The 10,198-nt window shown below is 34.4% G+C and overlaps 1 protein-coding gene across 1 annotated transcript in view; it reads right to left on the bottom strand.

Annotated features, from left to right (window-relative positions):
• Positions 1-259: 259 nt before the first annotated feature.
• LOC139970855 (pleckstrin homology domain-containing family H member 1-like) overlaps positions 260-10,198 on the bottom strand; it is a 37,597-nt gene continuing 27,658 nt past the window's right edge. Inside the window, exons 20-26 of the mRNA XM_071976896.1 lie at positions 9,809-9,906; positions 8,906-9,047; positions 8,048-8,175; positions 7,665-7,794; positions 6,673-6,750; positions 5,531-5,674; positions 260-4,389 (exon numbers count right to left, since the gene is read on the bottom strand). Of these exons, the coding sequence (XP_071832997.1) occupies positions 4,195-4,389; positions 5,531-5,674; positions 6,673-6,750; positions 7,665-7,794; positions 8,048-8,175; positions 8,906-9,047; positions 9,809-9,906 (915 nt within the window). The 3' untranslated portion in view covers positions 260-4,194. The remainder of the gene's footprint in view (positions 4,390-5,530; positions 5,675-6,672; positions 6,751-7,664; positions 7,795-8,047; positions 8,176-8,905; positions 9,048-9,808; positions 9,907-10,198) is intronic.

Genomic DNA, 10,198 nt, shown 5'->3' with positions numbered 1-10,198 from the left:
AGTTGAGACTTGACAACAAGCCATATAATGAAGAGGGTGGTCAGTTAATTGGAGGGAAGGGCAGCCATTACAGACATTAATAAAATGAGAGACATTTATGGTTATAAATATGATATGATTAATCCGAGTGTCGCTGGCACTCTCCTCAGCCCCCCCCCCCCCCCCAAAATAATGTTGCACTCAAGCAAGCTTTTATGGGTTTGAAAGTTGGGTAAAGAACACAAAACACTAAATAAATAATGCTGGATATATGAGAAGCTATAATGGATACATGTATTTACACACTTTGAGCAGCAAATAAATATTAAAAAGAAAGGGTTGAAAAAACAAAGACTAAGGTGTTTATATAGCACATATATTCTATCTATGGTTTGGCAAGGTGTTTAACTAATTCAATGACACATCTTTGCTTTTAAGACTCAGCAAGTGACAACATAACTACTCTGAGAAGAAGAAAAAGAAGAACTTTACATGGCTACTGTTCATGATAGATATTGCTTAAGTAAAATTATTCGGTTGAAAACTTCACAAAATGACATCATGTCCAATAAGAGGATAGAACTGGCATAGCTCCTCTTATCAGGTTCCTAATTACAATGAGAAGCAGCAAGAATGATGTATTTCAATAAAGTAGAAGAAAATTGAGCTTAACTTATTTACAATTACTACTTCAGATTTGTAGGGTCACAAGTCCTGTGCTCCAGGACCACAATGCCTTTGCTCCAGGATCATTAGTCCTGTGTTCCAGATTCACAAGTCCTGTGCTTTAGGATCATAAGTCCTGTGTTCCAGATTCACAAGTCCTGTGCTTCAGGATCATAAGTCCTGTCGTCCAAGATCACAAGTCCTGTGCTCCAGAATCCAGGGAATATATTGACTAACTCCACTCGAGGTAGACAATATTATAACTTTAATGGTAGACACACATTGGAGACATTCTTTTCATTAAACACAAATTATTTGCATCAAAAACATATTGCTAAAGCAAAAAATATATTACAAACTCTTTTTCCATAGTTGATACAAGCATAGAATAAGAGACAAAACTTTGCATTAAACAACAGTTGAAGTGCTTGCAGCAGGCATAATGTAGAAAAAAATCTGTAAGGTATCAACAAAATCATGATTGAAAAATGTGCAAACCATTAGTAGCTTATCTAAACATAGAAACATCAAAAAGTCATTTATTTAATGTTTCTTATACATATTTCCACTCAGTCTAAAAATAGACATGACATAATAAATAACACTATTAACAAGACCTTATACCCTTTGTATATGTAGGTCAAACAAATAGAATGAAGTAATACCCTCCCAAACGAGCTAAGCATAATTTCAACTACATACAATCTTAACTGTCAATATTAAAGTTATATCACAAAAGAAAACACAAAAAACTAATACTTAACATGGTTAATAATGTGTATCAAAAGCAATATATATTTGTGCCATTCATTAGCAAGAAGACCAGAAACATTTTATAGAATACCACTAAGATTCAGGAAATGCACAACAGTTTTATCACACACAATATTAAAACTACTACATCTATCATACTGTAACACCAAGAACTAGTTATCAGACTAGAAAACAAACACATGCACATAGACAAAATATCCAAAAATTCTACCCTGACACAAAATATAAGGAAACACTTCAATAGTTTGCATTGGCAGCCACTTAAATTTCTTATTCTTCATCTTCATCTTCGTTCTTTCTTTCTTTCGTTTTTTTTTTTTCTTTAAAGACACACAACCATATTCTTACAACCTGTAAAAGTTTTGAAAAGTTTTATGAATATAGAGAAACAATTTGAGGCATTGTTTAAGAACTGTTTGCTAGTATCAAAAAAGGTATTTTTGTTTCCTGTTAATGCCAGTACTGAAAGAATACAAAGGAGAAAAGGGTTAACCATACAGCCTCTTGTAATGTTTCTAATGATATCTTAAATGTATTACAGGACAACAGCTTCCTATCCCAAAGAAGAATTTTTTATAAGCCCCTTTAAATAGGCAGATATTTGACAACAACAAAAACTGACTGAATGAGGGTTTTCATTATACCCCCCACCCCCCCCCCCTCCCATACCATTGATCGTTCAATTTTTGTTCTTTTCAATACTTATCAGATTTAGACCAAAAAAAACAAATCTTTTTCATTGATTTAATAATTAGGAAAGAAAAACTTACATATAGTTCCAGAAATTGTCACTATTACAATTTTAGCCTGAAACACTGACAGCTGAAAACATTTTATTGATGAATTTTAACTGGAAAGACAAATTCGATGAAGTAAATCCACCTTTCCATCCGACAGACATGAGCTGTACATAGAGAGAAATACCCACTTCCCATCGAAAATTCAGTATATACATATATATATATATATATATATGCAGTCTGCTATGGGAGGTTAATCGCATCACAGGAATAAGCAGAGCAACTTCTGTGCATTTTTTTATTTTCTAATACAGCTATATACAGCTATAGCCTATACACAGCTATAGCCTATACACAGCTACAGCCTATACACAGCTATAGCCTATACACAGCTACAGCCTATACACAGCTATAGCCTATACACAGCTATAGCCTATACACAGCTATAGCCAAGTTAAGCATATCACCTGCTAACATGTACACAATTTATCTCAATTTGTCTAACGTTACAACTAAGCACATATCATACCAGGATTCACATGAAGATACAAATGTATAGTAGTATGTTCCTTGAAAGATTTCCATTAGAAAGAATTTTGTGAATGTTCTCTTTATAAAGCTTTAAATGGAAAGACTTTCCATCTATGTTGATCCCACTGGGTGAAAGAAATGAAAAAATTCCAAACAACAAAATAAGCAGAATACAAAAAAAAAAAAAATGCCAGACGATAGCATTGATGTGTTGATGAGATAATTTTACTGAAATGATTTGGCCTGTTGTCTCTTGTAGAATCTACCCTAAATCTTTGATATTCATCAATGTGTGTTGAGAAGGTTAAGGTCATTGAAAAACATTTCACCCCCTGCATTCCCTCACATCCAACCTGACCCAACCAACACCCCCACTCCACCCCCTTCTGCCAGCCACCTGTTTTATTTTGCTAATATTTCCATTAGTGCAATAAGCATCTTATATAAAATATTAATTTACATTCTTTTATAGCATTCCTATGGGGCAGCTCAAACATCTGTAACTTTGCAAGTAAACGACCACATTATGGAATATATGTGGATATTCTTAACGAGAATGTTTAATACAAGATATGTCCGTTACTTATTAACAGATATACCTTTTACAAGTGGTCAGAAATTACTATCAGTATGATGCATTTTGTTGCATTTTTCCACTCACAAATAAACCTTCAAAATTAGGTTCACTAAATTTTACTTGAACATGTACAGTCAGAAACAATTTGAAATCCACTCAAGATGCAATCTTTCATACCATGGTACAGTAAGCATCAAGTTGTTAATTTTTTAGTTTATTTATTTTTATTGAAGTTTTTTGGGAAGGTGAAATGTTTTTGCACACTACCCAAGTTGAATCAGCAGTTAGGATATTATAACCATTCAGCAAAATAGTTTTTGAGAGTGTTTAATTTCTCACCCTTATTTATTGAATATTATTAGAAAGATATTGATGATACATGGCTTCCCATGATATATGACAATGAAAACTGGTTCCTTTTATTGTCTACCATCCTAATTATATCATTTGCACTGTTTTTGATCCTCTCTAAGGTTAATTCTTTGAAATTTCACATTTTCATTTGTAATTACGATAAATATATAAATAAAATAAAACATAAATCCACTGATTTTAAATGTATGATTGCAACATATCAAATGATGATGATTGGCAGGCAAGATAATCGTAACATATCTACAAGATAGAAATGAAAAAACGAACAGAGGATATCTCCTGAAATAAGGTATAAACCATTTGAAGACATATAGTCCAATAGATTTTAAAGGGATTTAGAAGAAACTGGTAAAATGTTAGATGTAAAATACCTTGTTGAGTGATCCAAGCAAATGCTTTATTATGGCTGAGAAACAGTTTAAATTGAATACTCACTTTGTACATGACCTAAATAATTGTTTTAATTTGGGATCTAGAGATCGATCCTTGGTTAACTCCTTTGAAATCTTGAGATGGAAACATTCTTGGGATAATACAAAGAAAGAACTTTGATTACATCATCGGACTAGTCAGGGCTGGTTTTACAGGCTTCCTGTCGACGGTCGATACCTGTTTCAGGTTCAGAGTTTTAGGTGGTAATATTTTGGGCATCGTGTGGCTCCCTGTTTTACTGCTCGAGGTTTGTCTGCTCCGATCTACAGGTTCTTGATGCATGTACGAGGCAATCAGACCGATGATTTCCAGAATCTGAAGAAGAAAAAAAGTTAAAAATGATGCTGGAAAGAATAAAAAGATTAACACGTCAAAAAGTAATATCAGTTTGGAATATATCAAACTATATCTTGTGTCTGCATCTCATACTCCCCACCCAGTAAAACTGAATATTCACAACCAACCAATCAATGGGGTTCATTTTGGCCCATTTCCTCATTAACATTCATGTACTGTACAACATATCTAGGACTGAAACATACAACATTTTTTTTTTTTTTAATTATAATGGTGTAGGGAGAAATCTGAATCAATGTTTACAAGATTATGAATCCATGCTAAGTTAATACAGCCTGAAAGTGTTCGAATGTATTTTGAAAAGTATTTGGCACTACCAGTCTTTCTTTCCTTTCAAGAACAGATCAATATCTGCATCTTTTCTCTTCATTAAGAGTATATTGTCTTCTGTGTTCCATCACAAGCCGCCTGTTATGAACAGTGTTCCAAGAAATTAGGAGTAAAGATGTGCGAGTGGGAGAAATGCCAAAGGGACTTTCGGCTTATTTTTTTTTGCACGTCAATCCGGGGCAATCCAATAACTGACTTTAATTTTATTTCAGTGGATTTACCCTTGAGGAAGCAGATTTATGCATTTCACTGCGATTTTTCATGACATGTGATCAAACCCACAGAGAAATGAGTCATACTTATATATGCAAGTGATCAAACTAAAGCAACCTCTTTGAATGTCAGATCATATGAATGTTAACACGGGCGATCGATTAATGATAACCATGAGCTTTGTGCGTGCAAAAAAGCAACATGGTAATTTTTAAAAACCTTGGAATTTTATCTGTCATTCTTTTGACATGAAATTCATTAGCTGCTTTTAAAGTTAATTATTAATGGCATGTTTGTATCAAACAGCATTGAAAATATACACAACTCAAAGCAAAAGCTAAATTACAGATTATTTTTAGTTTTATTGGAAAATCCACTTTGATGACTCTCATTCCAGTTGTGGTACCATTGACACATACCCTCTTCCCATTTATAACTGCAGTGACATGCTTTGCAGTGTGTGATCTATGCAGGAAAGTGCGTACGTTCATCACATTATCGTAAATTCGTGAACAATCTTATTATCCTTCCAGTCTCTGCTTCTCACAAGGCTCACCTTTGGTTTCGTCATGATTAAGATGATCTTTTCGCTCTTGCAGTCTCCGTCCTTCTCTCCCTGTTGCCGCAAGACCAGCATGAAGTCATCTTTGATCCCGCCAAAGGTGACCACCGTGTGAAGTGGTACCCGTCTACTGACCCGCTGCAATGAGTAAAGAGGAGAAAGTGGAGGGTGGAGCTTGTTGGTCCCACATCTTACTGCAGTCTCAACAATGATAGCAAAAGGAGACTACTTGAAAACTTAAAAGTACAAGTAAAATGGAGGATGGAAACCTGAATGAGGAACTAAACCTTAACTTGGAAAGGAGAAAAGAAATGTTTCGGCAAAGAAGGGATTCAAACCAGGTGAGCTCAGGACTACTAGCCCCGTGCTTTATCGTACTGAACTATCTCGTCCTCGGGGGGAGGGGGGTGGCAATGTGGTACAGCGATCGCTTTGACAGGGGGCACCAACAGAAGCCACAGTACCTTGCATACAGTGTAACCAGACATCACATCCCAATTTCAATTGAATACAACCCAAAGAAAAAAATGCTGTGTGAGATGGATTTGGGGAGAAGTTTGATACGTACTTGTAAACTTGGCAACCAGTGTTCAATTGCACAATTGTGTGAATCTAATAGAACATGCAACATGTGTGACGTTTTACCTAAGATAATATATAAGTTATGATCAATCAGCTAGTGCCCAACAATTATTTCCAAGTTATTTTGTGCCTTCTTGGTACTTGTCATATAGCGAAAACACAACACTTCCACTTGCTGGAAACAAGTCAGTGACAGGATATTAAATTATTGTGATGGTATCAGTGAAAGACACAAAGTGAATGAGCATTTAGTATAAGCTTGTTTGCTGCCAATCAAAATACTTAACGGTATTACCCTACTTTTCGTAAAATAATATAACATTTAAATGTAACAAACCAGAGATTTTGACAGGCATCATTCGTCAAAACAAAGAAGAAGCTTCACTTACTAACTCATTGGAAAGAATTCTGCGAGAATTATTTCTCCTATTATTTACTATACTGGACAGGAAACCAACCTCAAAAAACCCCAAAGCAAAATGAAGATTTTAATTCCACAAAGTAAAATTTGTATTCTACTGGAAATGAAGTACAGATATGAACAGCTCACTTACCAATGTTTTGTAGTCTAGAAAGCTAATACCGGTATCCTGTACGGCAAGCCAGACAGTTGTGAGTTCTTCTGACTTGTACTGTTGGAGAATCAAATAATCATTTGGTAAATAATGTCATCAATTTCACTTCATTTCAAAAGAAAATATTGCTTCTTAAGCAACAAAGAGGATTCTATGCTCAAACACCAAAGAAGACCATTATTTAATCTCTTCATTTTTAGTAAGCAAAAGTTTCAAACCTAACGAGCATTTGGCAAAATAAGATTACAAGTAAACAAAACTAAGATATCTTCCAAAAAGACATCCTCAAAATGTGGTCGAAATTTTATGCGAGCATAATTAATGTATTTTATTCTATCCTCAAGATTTTATTGCATGGTCTCTTTTTGTAGCAACACATGAAGTAACACATTTTAAAGCAGATTACACAATTGTTGGGTGCTGTTTAGCTGCTGCCATGTGGAAGGATTGTCTGTGTTTGACAGGTTATCATTGACCAGGTAATATTAGGATGCCCCTTGATCACCCTTAAACGGTGGATATGTCTGCGCTTTATAAATCTAATTATTAATTACTACAAAATGCAAAAATAATTGACTGATACTTCACAGTTTGACATGAAATTTGAAAAGTCAAGCTATTTGTTATGGGATTTCAGTTTTGAACTTCACCGGAAATTTTAGTATCATCAATAGAGTGCTTCTTTAAACAGAAAAACATTTTCTCTTTCAGTACAAGTTACATAATGCCAAAAGTTCATGATTAAGACCTCAAGTACTGAAATTTTTATTGAAACATTCATGGGAATAAAATCATCTACAAAGTTTTTCCCACTACATGGACAAGAGTTTGATCAAACATAGATTCACTGTTAAGTGACTTCTTCTATATAAAGTGTTTGTTTCAACACTCACATAAAGATGTTGGCAAGACAAATGCTTGGAGTTTGTTCCATCGATATTTAGTCTTTTCAAGATCTAACAAGACATTACCTTGGCAGAAAACAGTTTAGCTCCAAAGAAGGGCCATCTTCTGCATACATTAAGAAAGATCTTCATACACTCAGCAGGCTGTTTATGCTTCAAGGCTGACCACTTCTCACCTAACTGTTCAAAAAGTTTGCTAAAAGGAAAAAATAAATAACAGATAAATAATCACTGAAGCATAAAAACAGAGAAAAAGATATATATCTATATATATATATATATATATATATATATATATATATATATATATATATATATATATATATATATATACATATCATAAACTAAGGCAGAAAATTATCTTTTACTGTTTGAGCTGCTTGTGACAGTGTGGAATAGAATAGATAGACATTGAAAACCTCCTTGGTTTGAGGAGCAGAGACACTCACTTCAATAAATCATCGGACACCGGTTTGTATCTCTTTGGATAGTACTTGTTAGCTGCTACTCTCAGGTTAGGTGAGGGCCCAGTCTTTCCTGCCTTGTTTGTACCCGTTTGATAATCACCATACTCGGCCTGAAGGAGAGAATCACATGGTTGTATTTATAGAAGCCCAAGAGAGCATAGAGCGGCCTTCCACTCGAGTGAAGACAAATTCCACCTAGCACTGTTGAGTTGAGTACAAACCCTGACAAAAAGCTAAAGGCTAATCTTCGTCTAATTTGATTCATTTATTCATTAAGAGCTATCAAAAGATTATAAATATGATTAAAACTGTTGGGGCGAGTTGACATATGAAATATTAGCTTGTACTTTTCCAGCTATAAAATTCAGTTACTGTCATTTGAAGACAAAATACTTCACATACCACATTAATGCATATTCCAGCACACTATTAACTTTTGTTATTAACATTGAAGGTTGCTTAGTAAGTAATATTATGAGCTTACCAACTCACAATTTAATTGCAACCAATGAACCAAATTTCAACAGTCTCAAAAACAAACAAAAACAAAAAATAAATTAAATCAACAAACGATTCCTTTCCCCGACAATCGTTATTAAGTATCTAATGAATAATCTATAGCTATGATTGTCAGTTCTACCACCTCACTTCAACATTACACTAATCACAATTGAAGGTCACACAATTTAACTAATTTCACATAGCCTGCTAATTTCTAACTTGGCTTGTGGTTAAATATGAAAATTGAAAAGATGTCAATTGCATAATATTCAAAGTGCATTTTTTACCAAATATAAACAAAATAAAAATTGAGTGCTATTTATTAAGAGTTCAACGGACCTGTGCCATTACTGCAGCTAGTTCTAAGGCTAGTTCTCTGTTCACAGGGAATCGACCATCCACTATGTCCTCCATTGTCTGGTATGCAAGCAGTTGTCTCTCCTTCTCTGTTTCACTGGCTGCACTCACTGCATAGTATAACCTGCAAAAACAAGTCAAGCAGGTGTGACGTATTAAAGGAATGGAACCTTGCAAGAAACTCACACTGGAACCAGTGAATAACTTATGTGTTTAATATTTGCATTTTGAAACTGATGGGAGTACAGTTTATCTTGTAATATAGAAAAATATATAAGGCTCTGTATAAAGAACCTGCAGTGTACCTTGGTATAAAGGTACACTAAAAATGGTCTTAATACAAGGCACATGGTCATAGTACCTAGCTCAGGAATTAGATCCTATCATAGCAATCACTTGATCGACATTTACATATGCAATATGCATCCAAATAAAAATTAGCAAGGTTTGCACAATTCCTCCAAAAGAGGTATGTGCGGCCACGTTGCAAGTAGAGGTCTATGAAAATGAGAATAATTTTCTTCTTCACAATAACATTTTGAAACTGAAAATACCCTACAAACATTTTCACTCAAAGCAAAAAGGGAGATTCTTCCCCTATTTTGCCCTTGAAATGGACAGAAATCATTTCTCTAATCTCTGCGACAATCCAGTAATGGTTATTAACCAGTCACTTTTTGCAAATTCAACTGATGACAATTTAGCAACATGACAAAATAACCTGTTTCTCTCTTCAAGAACGAAAGAAAGAATGGAAACCGAATGGTGTATTACTTGCCAACATACCTTCTTACACATTAGTCATTTCCCATGTGGCAAAATGTACTGTGTACATCGAGCATTGGGATAAAAAATAACAAATGAACTTCTCAGTAAATGTCATACCTGCTACAATATGTCAGCCTCATCATCCTGTTGACTTCCTTCTTAGCGCTGCGAGATTCCTTAGCGGTCTGTTCCCATTTGGAAATGACGTCACATATCTATAGATAAAAGAAGAACAAGATTTATGGTACCAGATTTTTTAATGCCATTTAATGTTGATGTTGTTCAGAAAGGTTTTTTCCCTCTCAAGATTGTTAAGTTCATTTCATAGTCCTGTGTTAAGTAACAGAGAGTCTGTAAGTCTAAAATTACATGGAAAAGCTATATACTACAGAAAGTATCACTGGGTTAAAAAAGGTTAAAGGTTAAATGGTTATCATGACACATACAACCCATACACTTCTTTCTTTCTTTCTTTTTTTGATCTTCACAAAGAAGGCAAATACGAAT

The sequence above is a fragment of the Apostichopus japonicus genome, chromosome 8 (genome assembly GCF_037975245.1).
Source record: "Apostichopus japonicus isolate 1M-3 chromosome 8, ASM3797524v1, whole genome shotgun sequence".
In the NCBI taxonomy this organism is placed as follows: domain Eukaryota; kingdom Metazoa; phylum Echinodermata; class Holothuroidea; order Aspidochirotida; family Stichopodidae; genus Apostichopus; species Apostichopus japonicus.
Note: the sequence above shows the minus strand (reverse complement) of the source record. Positions and strands in the feature narration are given on the sequence as shown.